General features: G+C 35.6%; 2 protein-coding genes across 3 annotated transcripts in view; one reads left to right on the top strand and one right to left on the bottom strand.

The window, feature by feature from the left end:
• Nucleotides 1–1,367: 1,367 nt before the first annotated feature.
• On the top strand, nt 1,368–21,795 carry LOC115211651 (secretion-regulating guanine nucleotide exchange factor-like). 2 transcript variants are annotated; one of them, XM_029780286.2, is made up of 10 exons: nt 1,371–1,572; nt 4,846–4,984; nt 8,836–8,988; nt 9,166–9,245; nt 11,352–11,454; nt 12,387–12,485; nt 15,328–15,390; nt 16,538–16,707; nt 18,222–18,386; nt 20,056–21,795. In XM_029780286.2, exons 1-8 carry the CDS (start codon nt 1,555–1,557, stop codon nt 16,606–16,608), a joined length of 726 nt encoding a protein of 241 aa, XP_029636146.1. In that variant the 5' UTR covers nt 1,371–1,554; the 3' UTR covers nt 16,609–16,707; nt 18,222–18,386; nt 20,056–21,795. The 2 variants fall into 2 exon arrangements, with proteins under 2 accessions (XP_036359111.1, XP_029636146.1); XM_036503218.1 differs by lacking the exon at nt 8,836–8,988 and having other exon boundaries at nt 1,368–1,572.
• The window catches only part of LOC115211650 (vacuolar protein sorting-associated protein 18 homolog), a 57,570-nt gene continuing 56,089 nt past the window's right edge, over nt 20,325–21,805 (bottom strand). Inside the window, exon 30 of the mRNA XM_029780285.2 lies at nt 20,325–20,616. Within this exon, the coding sequence (XP_029636145.1) occupies nt 20,553–20,616 (64 nt within the window). The 3' untranslated portion in view covers nt 20,325–20,552. The remainder of the gene's footprint in view (nt 20,617–21,805) is intronic.

A 21,805-nucleotide genomic window follows, 5' to 3' on the forward strand; every position in this document is an offset into this window, starting at 1 on the left:
ATTTGGAGTTGGTCGAGTTGCATGCAAGGCATTTCTTTGCTCTTCTATCGAAGGGAAGCTACTTTCACAATATTAGGGAGTTATCCTGTGTGATGTTTCATATACTTTTATAATACGTGCGCGCGTCCGTGCGTTCGTATGTGTGTGCCCACCTGTGTATGTGATCTAAGTACAAGAATATTGCTTAGATGAACGCAGGTGAATGAAACCTAACTAGATATCCGAGCCAATGAAAGATCCTCTAAGCGGTTGCTCGTTCTGCAAGAAATAGCAACTAAATCTGGCTCAAATCATTCCCTATCAACTTACAGAACAATACACTGGATTGTGTAGTGTGGATACATTATTCCTAAAAGATAGAAATGTTTGGGATCCGAACCAACTTGGAACTAAATAACAACAAAGTAAAAAGATTTCACAATTCGGTCGTTAGGGCCACATCATTTCTCTTGGATTAACAACCACCAGAAAAAGGAGGAGGAAGGTGAAACAGAAGGGTACAAGTATAATAGAAACTTAATTATTTTAAGGTAACCATAAAAATATAATGGAAATAGACAAAAATGTTTGCCTATTAAAATTTATTACAAAGTATCCTAAACAAAGTGTATATTTATTCATTAATAATGCTAAACTTCGATATTTTATATTTTTTATAACATGAAATAGATGTGTAACATTGTTTAATAAATGTTGCACCCCCCACCAAAAAAAAAAGGCAATAAAATAAACGAAAAAGGATTATAACCAGGTACACAATGCAATTTTATCCTGTGTAAAAGATCATAGATATGCGGGTCGATAAATAAAGTACGAGTGAAGTACCGGAATAGACTCATGTTCCTCCTATATAGCACTGTTGATACGAATGTGTAAAAGAAGAAGCAGAAGAAGAAGAAGAAGAAGAAAGGGAGAAGGAGAAACGAAAAAGAAGCTAAAGAGAGGAAGAAATTAGATGAAAGAGAGGAATATAAAATACAATGATGAAGAGAGGAAGAAAAAGAAGAAAAGAAAAATATACAAACGAAGAAGACAAAAGGAGGAAGAAAAAGAAAAGTTGTTCAAATTATAAGGCACAGTAGATTTCCCGGATCCATGGAAATGACATGGAAGTAGGAAGCAGCCTGAATGATAAGACTTACTGGAAACAAAAGAAAAAAAGAAAAGAAGAAGCAAGCGTGCTACAGCAGCAGTTAAATAGGGCAACGGAGAAGAATTAACATGACGTTGTTAGCTAATTTCTAGCGAAGGCGGTCTGCGAAACTGCGTCGATCAATAGAGAATGTAGTTGGTTGGCACCAGACACTTGCAGAGGGGTTACGAACACTTCTTGGAAGAGGGGTCCTCGCATAATAGGAGATTGAATTTGATTGGTTAATAAACCACACGGAATTCAACATGGCTTGTGTTGCTTCTTGGCCGTAAATTCGTAGCAATCAATATCTGAATTTAATTAATCCATTTATCTGTATGTGTTTCGTCTTTTGCTTTCAATTTGTTCACTGTTATGTTCTTCATTAAAATTTATCAGCAAACAAAGCAAATAAACAAAGGATGAAGTTATTTTCGTGGGTAGGTTTCGTTATTTCACTCGTGATTTCTCTCTACGTTTTTATTTAGGTGCCCAATTAACGATTATCGATTTTAACTCAAGGCGCTAATTGGTCTGACGTGCATTTACAAACTTTAATACAACAAACCTTGTTTTCTAAATTAAGAAATAAAGAATGAACAAGCAACAAGTTGGAGAGGTGCTTTCATATACTTTACTTACACCAGTACTGCGTTTTTTATGTATTCTATCTAAAAACCTAATTAATATCAAATTGTAATGAGCTTTCTTCGTGTTAGTACTTTCAAATAATATTTATCTATTATTTTTCTAATATTTGTCAATCTTGGTGCGCCATTTGAGCAAAAGGAAAGCTGGAACCGCGACACGGTTTCAAGTTATAGTTTCTTACTGTTTCACTTTAAGGAAACATGAACGTTACAATATTTCTCATAAACTGAAGAATTTTTGTTCTCAGAAAAATATTTATCAAGCTGATTTTTTAATTTGTTGCCTTCAATTTAACACCCTCGCTACCCGAATTTAATTTGTATGGATTCTCTTCGACGCTTGTTATTTTATAATTTTAATAACATGCGCAAATACCAGTTTAATTCCATTTTCAAACATTTTTTTCTTCTCAAAATTTGATATAGCATTTTTTAAAAATTACTATTGAAATATACAAAAATGTTCTAAAAATATTTCGATAAGGATGTCTCTCAATTTCAAAGTAACAAACACCGGTTACTTAATTAAAAAAAAACAACAACCTAAAGTGGTTATGTTTAATGGAACGATGTATGGTGGTTTACTTCGAGTATTGATTTCTTTAGATGAAGTCTATCACTAGCGGCGATTCGATGACCAACACTAGTAAAAATATTTTCTCTGAATCAATGGGACAGTCCCAAATCGGACAGATTCCTTTTCTTCCCACAGTATACGAACTTATTTAAACTCCCGAATTCTCAATTCAAGGAGCCTCTATACGGTCGCTCTTCCTGTTAGAAGAAGCTGCCAAATATCCCTCAAACCGCACCTTATCGTAAAAAGGAATGTGTTACATAATGCGGTCCTGGCGTTATTCTTTTTCAATATAAGGCCGAATGGTTATAGTTTAAATGCCTTTTATCATGGGTTTTCTCGATTGTGGCCGACTTGGGGGACTAAACAACAGTGACCTTTTGAATAATTAGATCCAGGCAGAATTTATATTTAAAAGAAACAAACTGAACCGAAACTAAATTCTGCAACATATTTATTCCACTGAAATACTGACTTTAAAAGAAAGCGGACATGGAATTGTAACATGTCTCGGTGATCAGCTAAGATGGTGATACATAGTCTTTTTAATGGTATTATTAGTTAAGGTTCAGTTTATCAAATTGAAAATTTTGAAATATTTAGATAAAATTTTTTTTTTATTGCGTCAAAAGAGCAATATTGAAACAGTTTTGTCAACGAAAGTCAACTTCGTTCTGCGAGTAAGTAAAATAAATATGTGCAAGGGAAGTAACTCTAAGATACACTTGCCGGACTTATCATAAAATCATTTTTTATAAGAGATTTTAACAAAAATTGTGACTTCAAGTTTCTAATCTTTTGTCTGAACTGTACGTAATGGTTTCTGTTGAAAGTAATTTTGTAATCTAATGTTCTGTAGATATAGGGTTGGACAAAGATCAGGGTGGTGGACTAGAGCAGTATTTTTCAGGAAGAGGAAAGTTGTGAGGCTGACAAATTGTCATGTTTAATAAAATTAATGTGGTTTAAACCTATTCAACACAACGATAAAGAAAGAAGAGTTACATAGATACAAACTGTATTTTCTAATTAAAAGAATGGGGCTGTACCCCTCTTTTCCACTATTTTTTGGCAGGTGTGATGTTTTTTAGTTTGAGAACCACTAGAACAAAGTCCATCATTGTCAGAAAATACTTGATTGCATTTGAAAGATTGCAGAAACAATTTTGTTGATAAACTTAAATGAGCGTAATTGTCTGACAACCAATTAGTATTTTTGATACAGTGTTAATAAAAGTGCTTTGCAAATCTTCAACCTTATGTACAGAATTATTTCAAGATTAATCTGCCATTCATATTCAGACTGTATACTGATATAAAGTAAATTGTTTTATTTAAATAGTTTATAAACATTTAACTCTCACAAAGCCACAAATTTGTGGAGAAGAGATCGAGTTAATTAAGATCAATCAATACACACCTGGTACTTCTTGCAAGAAGAAAAGACAGTTGATGCACACCGAATTTGAGCTTAAAATGCACAGAAAAGTTAAGCATTTACTTTAGTGCTTTACAAATTCTATTATACCATCATCCTATCGTTATTAATTATAATCCCATAACCCCCCACCTGCCTCCAAATCCTCACATAATTGTATTAATAGTTATGTTTATTATCAAAGCATTAAATAGTAATTATTGATATCTTGAATAAAATCAGTCTTACTACATTGTATATGTGGTCTCATGAACAACTTCCTTATAAGACAGTAATTCTAAAAGATTGTTTATTTTCATTCCTCATATATGAGTTCAGGACTTGCTGAAAAAAAAATCTAGAAAAATTGGTGTCTTTGATTGAATTAAGAAAATATAAGAGCAAGTATTTCTTTTTCACTCTACATGATCACACATATTTATATATATGGTATGGCTGTGTGGTTAAAAAGATCACTTCCCAACCACATAGTTCCAGGTTCAGTCCTACTGTATGGTACCTTGGGCAAGTGTCTTGTATTATAACAAGATGCTGACCAAAGCCTTGTGAATAGAATTGGTAGAAAGAAACTGAAAGAAGCTTGTATGTGTATGTTAGTGTCGGCTAGTCTTGATATCATGAAATAGTAAGCAATCATCATCGTCATACAAGTGATGTTCATTTCTGATCTTCTGTGAAAAACTTGTCTGGCCATGAATAAATATTTCCTTGCTTAGAAGCTGGTGAGGGTTAGCAACAGGAAGAGCATCTGACAATAGGAAATCTGCTCAGTGAATTCCAGCTGACTCATACAAGCATGGAAAAAATGGATGTTAAAATTATAAACACACACACATATAATCAAAAGAATAGAAGATATAATTGTCCTAGAATAAGCAAAGATAAATTAGCCAAAATTCAATTAAGCTATGGTAATATCCTTATATCAGATATAAAATATAAAATTTTAATTATTCTACTCCTGAAATCAACATTTAACAATGTTTAACTAAGAACTCATCTGATTAATTATTGTTTAATGATCTGCATTTAATTTTCTGTATTACAGGGGTCAAACAGCCATGGGCAACTGGCTCAAGGGCAGTCAGATGATCTCAGTGTCCCTACTGAAATTGTACAAAACACTTGTTTATTTGAAGACATTTTATCTATTACTGGAGGTGGTGGACATTCTTTACTAGTCACCAGTAAGTCATTTTATCATTATTTAAGTTATAAACCGTTATAAACAGCAATAAAAAAACTATTTTAGAAAGTTACAGTCTATACTGGTTGTGTTGTTAAAGCACTGACACTAAACTACTTTGAATGGCTTATTCTACCTAGACATTATGACAATATGAGGAGGTGTGGTAGACAATAGACAATATGGAGTGTGGTTCAGTGCTGTGAGCATTTAAACCGGCCATATCCGGCCAGAAGTATACTGCCTGTTTTATGTTCAAACTGGCCAGATCTGGTCTCTCTCACTAACCCTACAATATCATTTTAAAAATTAACAGCTACCTCATCATAATCTCATAACTACAAGATAATGCTTGATTAGTTCAAAGCAATGGGGATAAAAAAGGATTAATTTTGGCAGAATAATGCGAACACTAAAGGGTTAATTGATGAAGAATTTCATTTGTCTTTCAATGTTCAGTTACTTTTCCTAGATGCCAGACAGAAAACTGGAAATCCTTGCCACTAATCTGGCTTATCTCATTTCCATTTGAAATATGCTGTCAACTAAGGAAAGAGTTCTAGAAGAAGCCTAACAGTAGATAAGAACCTTGATCTAAGTTAATCCTTAACCCTTTGTTACCATATCTCTGTTGAAATTCACTGTCTTTGTTCCAATTAATTTTGAAATAATGAAGAAAATTTAATAAAATAACTTTATCATTATTAACAAGACCTATTGTGTCAAGTATATCAACATCAAAATAAAAATTCAAATGGAAATTGTAGTTAAGACACCCGTGCCGGTGACACGTAAAAAGCACCGTCCGAACGTGGCAGATGCCAGCACCGCTTGGCTGGCGTCCGTGTCGGTGATGTGTAAAAGCACCAACCGATCGTGGCTGTTTGCCAGCCTGCTCTGCCCCTGTGCCAGTGGCACGTAAAAAGCACCCACTACACTCACAGAGTAGTTGGCGTTAGGAAGGGCATCCAGCTGCCAAATCAGACTAGAGCCTGGAGCAGCCTCCATGGCTTCCAGACCCCAGTCGAACCATCCAACCCATGCTTGTGTGGAAAACGGATGTTAAATGATGATGATGATGGTTATTAAGTTGATTTTTGGACTATAACATGAAATTTTAATGAAAGAATTTAAATCAGATCAGTTTAAGACAAAAATTTTATACCGTAGGATTAAGCGAGCCTATAAAAGGATGCAAAATTCTGATCATTTCCTTTCTAACACCTGATTAATGTTAATGAGAAAAAGATTACTTCAACTTCACAATCACTTTTAAATTAAGAAGGAAATCAAAATTTTAATTATTAATCTAAAAAGAGTAAGGGCAATTTCCCTCTGAGGCCTCTCAGAGTGAAAAGGATAAGGTCATAGTTATAATTAATTTGATTTATATAGAGCTTAAAGAGTTAAAGATAATTAGCAATTTAATTTGATTGGTTATGGAGATGATTATATCATAAAAGTTTTTAAGTAACTAAGAAAATCATTTAAAAGGAACCAAATCTTTTTTGTGGTAAGTAGCTTGCTTACTAACCACATGGTTCTGGGTTCAGTCCCACTGCGTGGCACCTTGGGCAAGTGTCTTCTACTATAGCCTCAGGCCGACCAAAGCCTTGTGAGTGGATTTGGTAGATGAAAACTGAAAGAAGCCTGTCGTATATATATATATGCATGTGTGTCTGTGTGTGTGTATGTTTGTGTGTCTGTGTTTGTCCTCCCAACATTGCTTGACAACCGATGCTGGTGTGTTTACGTCCCCGTAACATAGCAGTTCGGCAAAAGAGACCGACCGATAGAATAAGTACTAGGTTTACAAAGAATAAGTCCAGGGGTTGATTTGTTCGACTAATTGCGGTGCTCCAGCATGGCCGCAGTCAACTGACTGAAACAAGTAAAAGGGTTTCAGATTTCCACTTAAGTTTAAGAGAAATTTCAATGAGAATAGCTTGAAGCAAAAAGTGACTGACCGGCAAAGTGTACTAGAACTAGTCAAAATACACAAAATACTAAGTAAGAAGTGTTTTAACTGGTTTTGTAGATTGGCAGTCAGGAGTAAGCCTCTTGACTTAGACAAGGACGTTAGGGAGAAGGATGTAGCTGCAATTTTTGGGCATGACCACATGGACAGAATCAGTGGATGTACAGAAACAGACTAAACAACAGGATGAGTGTAACATGTCCATGCAATTGATAGCTGCATGTTGGAGTATGCAGTATGGTCCTCAGCTTGGTGGTAACATGGTATAACTAACAAGCTGAATCTCTTGGGTATGCCTTATAGTTTGGTCAACCGCCTGCATGCAATATTACTCCTGGGTCTATACAACAACATCATCATCATCATCCAGTGTTTTAAATCCAGGTTTTGTCCCCATTAACTGGGGTCGCTGGATCTACCTCAATGCCATAGCAACTGTGGAGGCCAATGGCCTAGTGGTTAGAGCAGCGGTCGAGGGATCGCGGGTTCAAATCTCAGACCGGGCGATATCTGTGTTTATGAGTGAAAACACCTAAGCTCCGTGCGGCTCTGGCAGAAGGTAATGGCGAAATTCTGCGCGGTCTCTTTTGCCACAACTTTCTCTCACTCTTTACTCCTGCATCTTGCAGCTCACCTACGATGGACTGGTGTCCCGTCCAGGTGGGGAACCTATACGTCAAAGAAACCAGGAAACTGGCCCTTATGAGCCAGGCATGGCTTGATAAGGAACAACATAACAACTGAGGCAGGTGGGTGCAACCCACCCCAACCTGATGCCCATTCACCTTTGCTATCATGAGGCTTTTTTGAAGCTGGATTTCTATGGAGAGCATGCCTTTGCTTATCCCCAACCTCAGTTTCTAGACATGAGTGGTCCTGAGACCAAGGCTTCTACCACGATTTTTGAGAAATGTGGTGGAAAGCTAGTTCAGGAAGGCAGGGACGCTACTCCCTGAGAACCCTTTCAGAGTCACCCTACCTATTTATACAACAACAGCTACAGATGTGTATTATTTTAGGTAGGGAGCTAGCAGAATAACACATTGGACAAAATGCTTACTGGTATTCCTTCCTGCTTTTTACATTCTGAGCTCAGATTCCATCAAAGTCAACTTTGCTTTCATTTTTTTGAAGTTGATAAAATAATGTACCTAGTCAGGAGTGGCTGTGTGATAAGTAGCTTGCTTACCAACCACATGGTTCTGGATTCATTTCCACTGCGTAGCACCTTGGGCAAGTGTCTTCTACTATAGCCTCGGGCTGACCAAAGCCTTGTGAGTGGATTTGGTAGATGGAAACTGAAAGAAGCCCATCGTATATATGTATGTGTCTGTATATATTTGTGTGTCTGTTTGTCCCCCCAACATCGCTTGACAACCAATGCTAGTGTGTTTATGTTCCCGTTACTTGGTGGTTCAGCAAAAGAGACCGATAGAATAAGTACTAGGCTTACAAAGAATAAGTCCTGGGGTCGATTTACTTGACTAAAGGCGGTGCTCCAGCATGGCCACAGTCAAATGACTGAAAGAAGTAAAAGAGAGTCATGTAGTAGAGTCAATGGATGTAATTAACTAATGCTTTCCCTCTGAAATTAATGGTCTTGTACCAAAATTTTAAAAATCATTTTACTATTCTTGCAATAAGATATACAGAATGATATGAACAAGTGTTGTATGTGGCAGTTGATGAGTTTTTACTTGAGAAATTGTAATTTGGGTTGAAACATGAGATGTGCATAGTAACACCAAGAAAGACAACCATATCAACAAAATGGAGAACCTTGATAATATGTATTGTGCTCTCTTCTAGTATGTAAGACTATTTAATTATAAATAAGTGATGTACTTTCATGACCAAAGATTTTTTTCTTGCAGAGAATGGAATTGTATATTCTTCTGGTGCCATTGGTAAGGAAGAAAGTTGTCAAGATGACAAAATGCCTAATACATTCCTTAAAGTCAGTGGCCTTTCATCTTATAAAATAACACAAGTTACAGCTGGCTGGGACTTCTCTATAGCACTTACAAGTTAGTAACCAGCTTTGATATATTTAATATAACTAAATCACTTATTCTTTCTCTCTCTCATATGCACAATTACAGGCATATATGCACACACTCACATTTGCCTTGCTACAAAATTACTCAATATCTCTGTTAAGTAGTTTTTTATTTTCATTAAGCATTATTTTTCCTTTTTAATAGATGAAGGTCGTGTATTCACATGGGGATCTAACACCTTTGGTCAGCTTGGAGTCACAGGTACTCTTAAGTCACTTCTCCCAGTAAGTACTTGATTTTTATTTAAATTAGTTAAGGTGTAATGTACTAAATGATGTACACACACACACACACACTTTTTAATTATTTCACATTTCCCTCATAGTTGAAGAACCAAAAACAGAATATTGAGCATAAAATTTTAACAACTCTCAAAAAAGGAGAGATAATTTCAAATTAAGAATTTCACAAAATTAATTTCCATGCTTAGGTTAAAAATCTTATTCTGCCTTACACAAAAAGAGACAACAATGGAATGCTTCAATCTTATTGATACTCATTGTATAACTATAATCAATACCTAAACCTACTTTGAATGGTTGATAAGTTTTTATGTATAAAAAATGAGTTGTGATGATTTTGGGCAGTTTAGTTTGCATATCTCATTTTGTTTTTGATTTTTACTTAGATAATTGTATGAATTTAAATAAATAAGTTAAGAGGTGATAATACATATTTAGATGCCCAAGACATGTCACAGGCCATGATTTCATCAGGTTTTAATGTCCCAAAGCAGTGAAGTGCCTTCAATTGGAAACTGAAATTGATTCACAGATTTGTGTCCCCTAAGGATTTACTTGTATGTTGCTGTAAGATTACTGTGAGATTATCTCAACTCTCAGGAAACTTTGATATTTTACTGAAATCCAAACTTTATTTCATGTACCTACTTGCTTCAACTTTTTTAAATTATGACTTTTTGTTTTTGCTTGTTCTGGAGGAAGGAACAGTGCCTATAGCTTTCGCAGTGTGAAAGAGTTGAGAACGATCCATAAATTAGATGTGATTTGTTTATGTTAATTGAACTGTTAATTCGTTTGTGTTAATTTGTTGGCAATAGGAAGGGCATCCAGCTGTAGAAACTCTGCCAGAACAGATTGGAGCCTGGTGCAGCCATCTGGTTCGCCAGTCCTCAGTCAAATCGTCCAACCCATGCTAGCATGGAAAGCAGATGTTAAATGATGATGATGATGATGATGAATCAGGTGGGTTTAGGAGAAAGATTATCAACTAAATTAACACTTATACTTTTAAGACCTTATGTTTACTTTTTAAACTTTGAAAGTGGATTATACATAAGTTCAAGGCTCATATTTTGGACAGTAGTTGGAGATTGTTATTATAATGGCTTCTTTTCCTTGGAACTGGCTAAGTTTATGCCAGCTCTTCTCAGGCGTTTCTACATCACATGTCTCTCCTCTTGTCATCACTCTTGTACCCCCTCTTTCCTTGGTCTTACACTAATGACTGGTCAGTCTTTCCTCCCCCAGAATATTGATCCTCTGGAATTCCTCTCTGCCCATGTTTTTTCCTGCAGGTGTTAACTTGCAAAAGTTCAAGAGGAACATTAATGTCATCAACTTCACTGGTCTAGGAGGGCATGTGAAAATTATGGCCACTGCTCCTTTCTCCTGAACAAGCAGAAGCAAAAAGGCGTAATTTAAAAGTTGAAACAAGAAGGTAGGTGAAATAAAGTTTGGATAGCAGTAAAGTATCCAGTTGTTTGTTACATCGGTCATAGTTTTAGTTAGATGGGTTTGGTTGTAAAGAAATCATAAGAGCTGCAAACTTGTATAGCATTTAACATATTGTGTCAGAGTCATTGTGGTGGGACCTTTGCTAGCTTATTTTCATTGGTGAAGAGGATACTTTATATACACATGTTAAGACATCAATATTCCTACACACACACACACACACACACAGTTTTTTTTTTTTTTTGAAACTGAAGCAGAGTTTGTCTCATGACTTGGGTTTCATGTCACTTTAATCTTCAGGTTTTTGCCTGATAAATCACAGTGGTGTGAAACTCAAGTCTTGAGACAAACTCTTAGTTTCAAAAAAAAAAAATTAATATCCTCTATAACATGTATTGAGCACTCATTTGTCTGACATAAACTAACATATGTTCAGTTGTCAATTCTGACAAATCTTCTGCTCGCTGATACCTACTAAAGCTCTAAATTGGTTTTACTAATTTCAGTTTCCCCATACTATTAATTTTTAAAATATTCAACCCTGTATATTTTTTTAAAATGACATGAAGATTGTTGTTATTTTGTTGAGTTTTGAAAAGCAATGGCATATATTCCATTCTGATTACATTATAGGTTGAAATATCCATCAAAGCAGAAGACAGTGATAGTGAGAGAGACAGATCATGTATGGTTACCCACGTTGTGGCAGGGATGAGGCACAGCATGGCTTTGACAAGTAAAGTGATGTAAACTGTTTTTACAATGCAAATTTAAAATTTCTTGACCCTTTTGATACTAACTCATCTAGGACCACCTTTCGTTCTACAAATTTTCTATTTTAAATTGCTCTAAATTACGACCTTCCAATAAAATTTCTTGTTAATTTATGTCCCAAAACCCAATGTAATAATAACAGAGTTATTTTACTAAATTCTTCATTATTTTTAACTGAAACAATGACAGTGTACTTCAACAGAAGTATGGTAGTGAAAGAGTTAAATACTTTATTTCAACATATTTTGACAAATATATATATATATATATGTATGTGTGTGTGTTTATGTTTGTGTGTCTGTCTTTGTCCCCCACACACACACACATTGCTTTGATAACCAATGCTGGTGTGTTTACGTCCCCCGTAACTTAGCGGTTCGGCAAAAGAGACCGATAGAATAAGAACTAGGCTTACAAAGAATAAGTCCTGGGGTCGATCTGCTCGACTAAAAAGGCGGTGCTCCAGCATGGCCACAGTCAAATGACTGAAATGAGTAAAAGAGTAAAGAGTGAGAGTTGAGTAAGCATTCTTTTAAATGCAGTTAGGCATTGGAGAAAAGTAAAAAATACATTTTAAAAAGAATTTTGTTTTCTAGTGGAAGATGAAGAAGACATTCAAAGTGACAGGTGTCAAATGTCTTGATTAACAATTTTTTTATATTCAACTAGACGATGCTCAGTCTAAAAGAAAGAGCATATTTTAGGAGTTAGTTCATGTCTTTTTGCTAGATATAAGTTTAAAACCAGGATAAATTATTTTTTCTATAAATTAGATAAATTTAAAATTTGTTTCCCTGATGAGCTGCTTAAAATTTACATTAAATTTCACAAGCTTAATATTTGTTGTGTGTGTGTGTGTGTGTAACATTTTATAAATAACTCATGTGACCACAGTTTCAGGTGATGTGTTTGTTTGGGGTGCTGGAAGAAGAGGTCAACTGGGACTTAAAAACTCTGAGAAACTACCAACCAAACAAGAGAAGCCGAAAAAATGTAAGTTAAAAGCTGCTGCAGTTTTGTCATTTCATTATTAAAGAATATTTTGCTTTTCAGTATGAAAATATAGTTCAATAGGTACAGGTATGGCTGGCGAAGAAGTTTGATTCTGAGTTCAGTACTACCGTATGGTACCTTGAGTGTCTTTTATTACAGCTTGAGTTAACTAATGTATGAAAGAAATTTGATAGATAGAAACTGTGCAAGAGTCTGCTGTGAATATATCTTCATCATTATAGCATTTACTTATCCATACTTGCAAGGATCAGACAGAATTCATTGGTAGGTTTTCTATAGCTGGATGTCCTTTCTGTTGCCAACCCTCACCTGTTTCTAAGCAAGGTAATAATCCTCCCATCTATCAAACAGCAAACGACCTAGACATGATTATGCAGTGAACTGGCAACAATTGATAGCATTTGAATCAGTGTTTTGTTTACAAAGATCATGCAACATGTCAGGATAGGTCAAGAAACTTTGATATGCTAATGTCTGCAAATTGTTATCAAAAAACTTTTACCAATTTTTGACCTTCAGTTCAGGTTTATAATTGATAGCACTATGACCCGGCGTTGCCGGGTCATGGTGCTAGTACATGCATATACAGCTGCGTGCATGCACACATACACATGAGTACTGTCCAAATCTCCGACCAATCACATACAGCTAGCTGGCATTCAATTGGCGTATCAAGCTTTGGGCATTTTGATTGGGTTTTAGATAGAAAATTCACAAAAAAGTCACTTCTACTGATTTTTTAATGGCTTTGTGGGGTGACTGGGGAAATGTAAAGATGTGCACGACCACCCTTGCATGGTTTTGAATGACCATAGAAAGTGTGAGCCCTCTAACTGAAAAATTGTGGATTTGTATAAAGGACACACACGCAGACATTTTGCTATTTATATAGAGAGAGATTATTTAGAACTAGCAGTATCGCCCGGCGTTGCTCGGGTTTGTAAGGGAAATAACTATATAAGCATTTTTAGAGAGTTATAGCAAAAAAATAGCAAAAAATGCATTAAAATGGAAAAAATATGATGGTAATTTTTTTAAAAATCGTTGACTCATCGTAGACATTTTTAGAGAGTTACTTCCCTTATATAATAGCGAAAAAATGCATTAAAATGGAAAAAAAACGATGGTAAATTTTTTTTTAAATCGTAGACTCATGTAGACGCTTTCTTAGCCATTCTGTTTTGGTGTCTTCAAGCCATGAAGTCGTTGTTCTAAAGAACACTGGTCTCCTTGACAACGCATTAACGACGTTGATTTCCTTACACTCCCTTCCCCCAGGTGCAGGTGTGAGCATGGACGCCAACTCCGCCGCCATCGACACACGAAAAATTATGCATTAAAATGGAATAAAAAATGATGTTAAATTATTTTTAAATCGTAGACTCATCGTAGACGCGCGCTAATATTCAGACGGGTCGATATGAATCACGACTATAAGCTACCCGAATTTGGTTAACTGCACCGCAAAATGTGGGAGTAGTTAGGAATCTAAATCGAAGGGGACAGACAGACACTCACACAACTACAGTTTTATATATATAGATATACATAGCGCAGTAGTGGTGAGATGTGACAGCAAAGAAAGCATACATTCACTCTCTGCATGCAATTAGACTCGGAAAGTTCGTGAGGAACCCATTGACCCAATTTGCTGACTTTTCCGATAGCACACAGATCTCAATGAATGGTTGAATGACCAAATCCAAGCTTCTCTGCTAGTTCCTCAACAGTTACGATGAGATTTTGTTCCACCAGGGTTTCAGGATGTCCTTGTCGAGTTCTACAGATCTTTCAGGATGAGGCTCGTCTTCTAGGCTGTAGTTTATGGCTCGGGATTTCTGGAACCACCATTGACACTGCCTTACGCTTATTGTCCAATCCCCATATACTGCATTAATATTTCTTGTACTTTGCACACATTTATATTCTGTTATTCTTTTATATGTTTCAGCCTTGAGGTTGTGTAATGCTGGATCATGTGTGTGTGTGTGTGTCTATCTGTCTGTATGTATATATGTATATGTATGTGTGTGAACAATAATATTTTCAACAGATGTGTTGCAAATGTATCTGATTGTTCTCAAGCTTCAATACTGTGTGTGTGTGTATGTGTGTATGTATGTATGTATGTATATGTATGTATGTATGTATGTGTGTATGTATGTATGTGTGTGTATGTATGTGTGTGTATGTATGTGTGTGTGTATGTATGTATGTATGTATGTATGAGTGTATGTTTACTTTATTACTAACACAAGCCACTACGGTTATTTAATGAAAGTCTTCCTCAAATCACTCTCTCTCTCTCTCTCTCGCTATTTACTCTCTTCCAAGAACATTTTCACTCACTCTTAGCTCTTAGCTTCCCATACATTTTACTCATGTATCTATCAGCGTCATAGACAGAATACTTTCAGTTTAGTCTTCCTCAAATCACTCTGTCGCTATTTACTTTCATTTTATTCGTTGCCCACTGTGTGTGTGCGTTTGCGTGTGGTGTAAACCAGACTAAGAAAAGCATTTGACACACACACCAGAATGTGAGTTTTCTGTAAATTTTGCTTAATTGGAGTTTAAATTTTAAAAACTGGACCTGGCATGACGCGATGCATTGTACTCTTAAAAATGCTAGGTAAATTGTAATTGAAGAAATCCTATATTGTAGATTTGTATAACTCCCAAAGGGAGGCAGATAAAATCTGCCTTTTATAATAAGAGATCTATGATTTTAAGATCATTTTTTAAATTCTATGAACTCAAGAAAATGTTCAACTACACAAAACTAAAGAAATACTTTATTAATGTTTCTTTTGGTTTTTAGTGAATAGCATCTCTGGTGTACAGTCTTTGGTTGCTGGAGCTTTTCACAGTGGAGCTTTATTAAGTAAGTAATTAGTAATTATAGCTTTTTTTGTGTAGTCACTTCAAAATGGCTCTTTATTCATGGTGAAGTTGTTTGTTCCTTCTCGAGCTATGCCTGGCTCATAAGGGCCGGTTTCCCAGTTTCTTGGCGTATAGATTCCCCGCCTGGACGGGATGCCGGTTTGTCGCAGATGAGCTGCAAGATGCAGGAGGAAAGAGTGAGAGAAAGTTGTGGTGAAAGAGTCAGCAGAAGTTCGCCACTACCTTCTGCCGGAGCCGCGTGGATCGTAGGTGTTTTTGCTCATAAACACACACATCACCCGGTCTGAGATTCGAACCGTCGATCCCTTGACTGCGAGTCCACTGCTCTAACCACTAGGCCATGTGCCTCCACCTATGGTGAAGTTGTCTCATACCTTTTCACAATCAAACTAAGGTTATAATTTTTCAAACTTTTGGGATTAAAATATATTATATAAATACTGTTTCAATCAGTTTGATCTCGAAGTGTTATCAGATGTATTTATTGTACCAGACAGGATTCAAACTAGGAACTGTTATTTCTACATTAAGGGTTATAATACTCTTATCCACCTGACAGCTGGGCCTGGTGTCAGTGCTGACCTTACTGATTGGTTTATCTGCTAAATATTCAGGTGCCATGTGTAGGGTTTTATTCATTCTTATGTGACAAAATTTGATCTGAATATAAACCACCAAAGTATTTATTTCAATTTAGCTTTGCATACAACCAAACCATATTCTTTTTATTGGTCAAAAGACATATTTCTTTACATTTTGCCACAAAATTACATTTCTTTACATTTTGCCACAAAATTAACAATGATGGAATCTGGTTGAAAGCTGACATCTATTCCTCATTGGCATTGTGACCTCTTCATAAAGGTAGAAATGGCAAAAATGTTATATTCTTAGGGATAGCACAGATCAAAATTAAGAAGTAGCTATTTTTTAATTTTTTACTGAACCAAGAATAGCAATAAACTCTTGAGAGGAACTATTTAACATTTAAAAAGAAGGAATATCTTCTGAACTATAATTTCCAGGAAAGAGAATTCATTTTTTTCTTAACAATTTCAAATGTGTCATGACCAACTATGATGATAATAACTGTGATGTATTTTAATGCTCAGTTTTCTATTTTATAGAAGATGGCAGTATTTGTGTTTGGGGCTGTAATAAATATGGCCAAAGTACAAACATGGAAGTGAAATGTTAACGGAACCTTATAAAATTTCTTCCTGCCAATTCCCACTAAGTGAAAACGATATTATCCGAGAATTACATAGTGGTTGGTCTCATTTCCTAGTTTTGACAGGTAAATTCTTGTTTTTACCTATTTATTTTTTTATATCAGTGTGTGTGTGAATTGATTTTTCATTTTACTTAATATTGATCTCTTTTGATTAGGTAGTCATCAAATTTTCATGTAGATCTTAGTTAATTGACTCCTCCCTCCAGTCTATGTAGATATATGACACTCGACCTATCAAACTTGGTGGATGGTTTAAAAAATAAAATTGATATTTGTAGGATTCGAAATCAGCACTGAAATGATTGAATATTGCAATACATTTATTTTGATGTTCAGCAATTAAAATCACTGTGATCTGTTTTTATTACAAATATAAAAGTAACATTACACAACATACAGATGTAATAAAGTAAGTACTGTCTTGTGTCCTACAACTCATTGGGTTGTTTACTAAGTTTCCATGGCATTTGAAGGAATAAAATTCTGGGGAATGTTAACTACCACCTTATTTTATACTGGGTAAGTTAGTTTATATAAAGAGCAGTCTCAAAATTTCAATTATTATCAGCACTGTCAGAACACTAAAGCCTGGGTCTTTGAATTCACTTGTGCTATAGTACCAGCACATGGGCTCAGTGGTTAGAGCGCCAAGCTTACAATCGTGAGGTTGTGAGCTTGAATCCCAGACCAGGCTCTGTGTTGTGTTCTTGAGCAAGACACTTTATTTCACGTTGCAACAGTTCACTCAGCTGTAGAAATGAGTTGCAACGTCACTGGTGCCAAGCTGTATCGGCCATTGCCTTTCCCTTGGATAATATTGGTGGTGTGGAGAGGGGAAGCTGGTATGCATGGGCGAGCATGGGCGACTGCTGGTCTTCCATAAACAACCTTGCTCAAACTTGTGCCTGGGAGGATAACTTTCTAGGTGCAATCCCATGGTCTGTGTTGTGACTGAAGTGGGTCTCAGTACCAGCAATTAATTTTGTTAATTCCTTCTTGGTCTTGCTTTTAATTGTAGTAAGGCCTCATTATTATCATCATTGTTTAACATCTATATTTCATGCTAGTGTGAGTTGGACAGTCTGACAGGAGCCAATGAATCAGAAGACCCCAGTGTCTTCTTTGGCATGGTTTCAATGGTTGGGTGTCCTTCCTAATGCCTATCACTTTATAGACTGTACTTGGTGCTTATTAGGTTGCACCAGTACTAGTGAGGTCACAAAGAACTTGGAAGACAAGTGGGTGTGTTGAGAGGTATAATAATAAAGCACCAAGTTTAACCACATTTACAGCCCATAGATTTGACTGCTAGTTTCCATTTAATAGTGTAGTATTTTATTTGATTCAGCAATGATATTCAAATATTTGTGTTTCCTGGAATATCTATTGTGAATCCCTAAAACCTTTTAGATCAAATTAGATGCTAAATAGCCATTGACTATTTAACTGATTGGGCTTTTGATATTTAAATGGTATTGCTTGAAAAACCAATTTGTTAATGTAACTTTATCTTTGTTCACAAATGATATATGCAAAAGGTTTGCTTAGTCCATGTCTTCACTTTTGTTTTATTTCAGAAAAACACCAAGTAATTAGTTGGGGCCGTTGTGACTATGGGCAATTAGGTAGGCCTACAGATCTTACATACAAAAACTGTGATCCAAAACCTTGCATTGTGGAAGATCTAGGCTTAAAAGTTAAACAGTTATGCTGTGGGGCAGAACACAACTTAGCACTTTTAGGTAAGTACTTACTCTTACTCTTTTATTTGTTTCAGTCATTTGACTGCAGCCATGCTGGAGCACCACCTTGAATCGAGCAACTCGACCCTGGGACTTATTCTTTTGTAAGCCCAGTACTTATTCTATCGGACTCTTTTGCCGAACCGCTAAGTTACGGGGACATAAACATTGTCAAGCAATGCTAGGGGGACAAACACAGACACACACACACATATATACATATATACGACGGGCTTCTTTCAGTTTTCCGTCTACCAAATCCACTCACAAGGCTTTGGTTGGCCCAAGGCTATAGTAGAAGACACTTGCCCAAGGTGCCACGCAGTGGGACTGAACCCGGAACCATGTGGTTGGTAAACAAGCTACTTACCACACAGCCACTCCTTGATGCTTAAAACAAAAAAGAAACCTCATTTCCCATACATATTCTATTGCAATTAAGCGTTTTATTTTGCTGACAACATTTAAGTAATCTAAATTTTATTGCCATCAGTCATTTGACTCTAACTATGCTATGGCACTGCTTTCAAGTATTTGATTGATTATACTTGATCCTTGGCATCAAAGCACATAATCAAATACCACAAACATTTCATTCAATACGTTTATATATTTGTTGTGCAAGATTTTTTATGTGAAGTCGTGTGTTGAAACAGATGTTGTTATATTTTGGAATGGTCATTTTGCCAGTTTAACCAATAAAAACACACGCACTATATATTTGGTGTTACTTTGCTTCAGTGTTATTTATTTTTTACATTAATCTTAATCTTATTTCGGCCAGAGTTCTTTCGTCATATTTCAGAATGGTCACAGGAGTGTGACAAAAGAACTCTGGCCGAAATAAGATTAAGATTAATGTAAAAAATAAATAACGCTGAAGCAAAGTAACACCAAATATATAGTGCGTGTGTTTTTATTGGCTAAACTGGAAAAATGACCATTCCGAAATATAACAATATTTCATTCAATGATCTGCCAATTTACCAGCTTAAAAGATTCCTGTGGCCAGGATGTCCATATAATGAACTCTCCCACCATTAAACAATGTTCTCGCTGAACAACCACACAGATGGTTTGTTTGTAGTGATCAAATGTTTGTGTTCACATAATCTCACTCTCTCCATCAAATTGACTGTATGGGTGCATAAGTGTGTGTCAGATGTCAGAATGATCACAGCAATGTGAAATGAAGTGTTTAGCTCAAGAACACAATGTACCACTTGGTCTGGAACCACAATCTCATGACCACAAGTGCAACATCCTAACCACTAGACTATGTGCCTTCACTTGTAGACACAGTGTCAGTGTGTTGCCATGTTTTTGAGATAGGTGTATTGATCATCATCATCATCATCGTTTAGCGTCCGCTTTCCATGCTAGCATGGGTTGGACAGTTCAACTGGGGTCTGGGAAGCCAGAAGGCTGCACCAGGCCCAGTCTGATCTAGCAATGTTTCAACTGATACAACTGATTATTTAATGCCCATAAAAGAAATCTCAGTCAATCATAACATAATTTACGTTTTCACTCCAGAGATTTTGTAAATGCTAATAATACAAGTCAGGTATTTTAATTAAAACAGTTTATAAATCTAATTATATCAGAAAATTTAGCATAATTTTAATATAAGGAAAGATGCTGACAAATTGATTCTTACTTTTCTCAGGATGTGGCTCGTTAGTTTGTTGGGGATGGAACGAACATGGCATGTGTGGAAATGGAAATGAAATCAATCAACTTAGACCCACCAAAGTACAACTTCCTGAAAAACCTTCCATCCTTTTGACTGGAGCTGGTACTGGACACTCTTTTGCTCTTTGTTCAAATTAACATTTCAGTCAATATTTACAAATTTCCAAAAATGTTAAAGAGTAGTATGAAAAACTTTTGTACATGGAGAAAGAAACTGAGTTAAAAGAAAGACAAAGTAATAAATAGGTATAAAGCCAATTTATTACACGATAAAGTTGATATATTTTTTTAAAACAATGCTGGCAACAAGGCTGACTGATAGTAAAATATATAAGCAATAAAGCAACTTTTCATTTCCAGGCTTTTTGATGCTAAGGGAAAAATTCACAATCCTTTTGTAGTTGACAATAGACAGAATTATCTTGACAGTAACTTCTTATAAGCAAAGTCTTGAATAACAAGAGTTTTCCATCATAGCCAACCATTCGCTGCTTGGTCCATTTCATCTGCTTCAATAAAAGGCTTGTCGATTAATCTATAAGAAATGAAATTCATGCAATATTAGTCGCACAGTTTAATTAAAAAAGGCTATTATTAGTGCATCTAGACAGCAAATAGTATATAATTAATGAGAAATATAAACAAAAAAAGTTAACTAAAGAAACCAATAAGTTGAAAAACAGTACAAATCTGCAAATGATGCCATCTCATTTGAATGGCAAAATAGGTTTATATTTCTAAACACAGCTATTTAAAGTCATATTTGAAGCCAAAATACTGTACACCTCTTAAAATATATGCCTTGCTTTCAAGAAAGAACTAGCAAAAAACTTATTTACCATATCATAAAGTAGGAAACAGTGCAGGCAGCCTGTTTAGGCAAAAAGTAAATCAGAATAAAATCCCTGATACAAAACAGAGAGGACTCTTTAATCTTGCCACACCTATCCTCTTTAGTTCCAGTGGTTTGACAAAATTAACCACTCTATGCTGTAAATTGGTTGGCAAGGGGAAGGGCTTTCAGCTTGACAAAATTATGTCAACAAGATGACATACACAACAAAGAAGGTTAGTTTCTTCTGTTGTTGTAACAGATGAAAGTGAATAGCAACACTTTGGAATGTGTCTATGAAACCTTACTATTTAAAACTAATTTTTTTTTTAAAGTTTCAGCTCAGAGCTGCGGCCATGCTGATGCACCGCCGTTTTGCGCTACACTGTTATTACTAGGAGCCTCCTCTAATATGTGGTACTTGATGAAGAATGGAGTTTGATATAGCTACCCTCATTTGCACCTCTTGCCATGCTAAAATTTAAAGTATAACTAAAATTTCATTATATTTCAGAAGTGTACTAGTCAGGCAAGTGATCTGACCTGAGACCATGTGTTGAATCTAAAATGATAGCAGTGTAGAAGATGCATGTTAGCCATTAAAAAAAACACAAATATGTTTAACTCCATTTAAACATCTATTATCAAAATTTTTGTTGTGTGGACTGCATCTTAGTCACTGAGATAGGTTTTAACCATGTTGGTGATCAAGTTGCAGTTCATATTGTTTGATGAAAATTTTGACATCAAATAATAAATGTTTAAGTTCAGTTTTTTGTGTTTTTGAATGGCTAATGTGTGATCTTTCCACATTGCAATCGTTTAAATTAAATACAGCAATACAAGATTTCATTGCTGTATTTAAATTGGAAAAAAAAAAAAGTTAAATCAA

The sequence above is a fragment of the Octopus sinensis genome, linkage group LG5, assembly GCF_006345805.1.
Source record: "Octopus sinensis linkage group LG5, ASM634580v1, whole genome shotgun sequence".
Taxonomy (NCBI): Eukaryota; Metazoa; Mollusca; class Cephalopoda; order Octopoda; family Octopodidae; genus Octopus; species Octopus sinensis.

Bases quoted from the DNA above. Each gene is read 5' to 3' on its own strand.
- LOC115211651 (XM_029780286.2), top strand. The intron at 9,246-11,351 runs GTAAGTACTTGA...ATTACATTATAG, and splicing joins CTCTTAAGTCACTTCTCCCA to GTTGAAATATCCATCAAAGC. The intron at 12,486-15,327 runs GTAAGTTAAAAG...TTTGGTTTTTAG, and splicing joins ACAAGAGAAGCCGAAAAAAT to TGAATAGCATCTCTGGTGTA.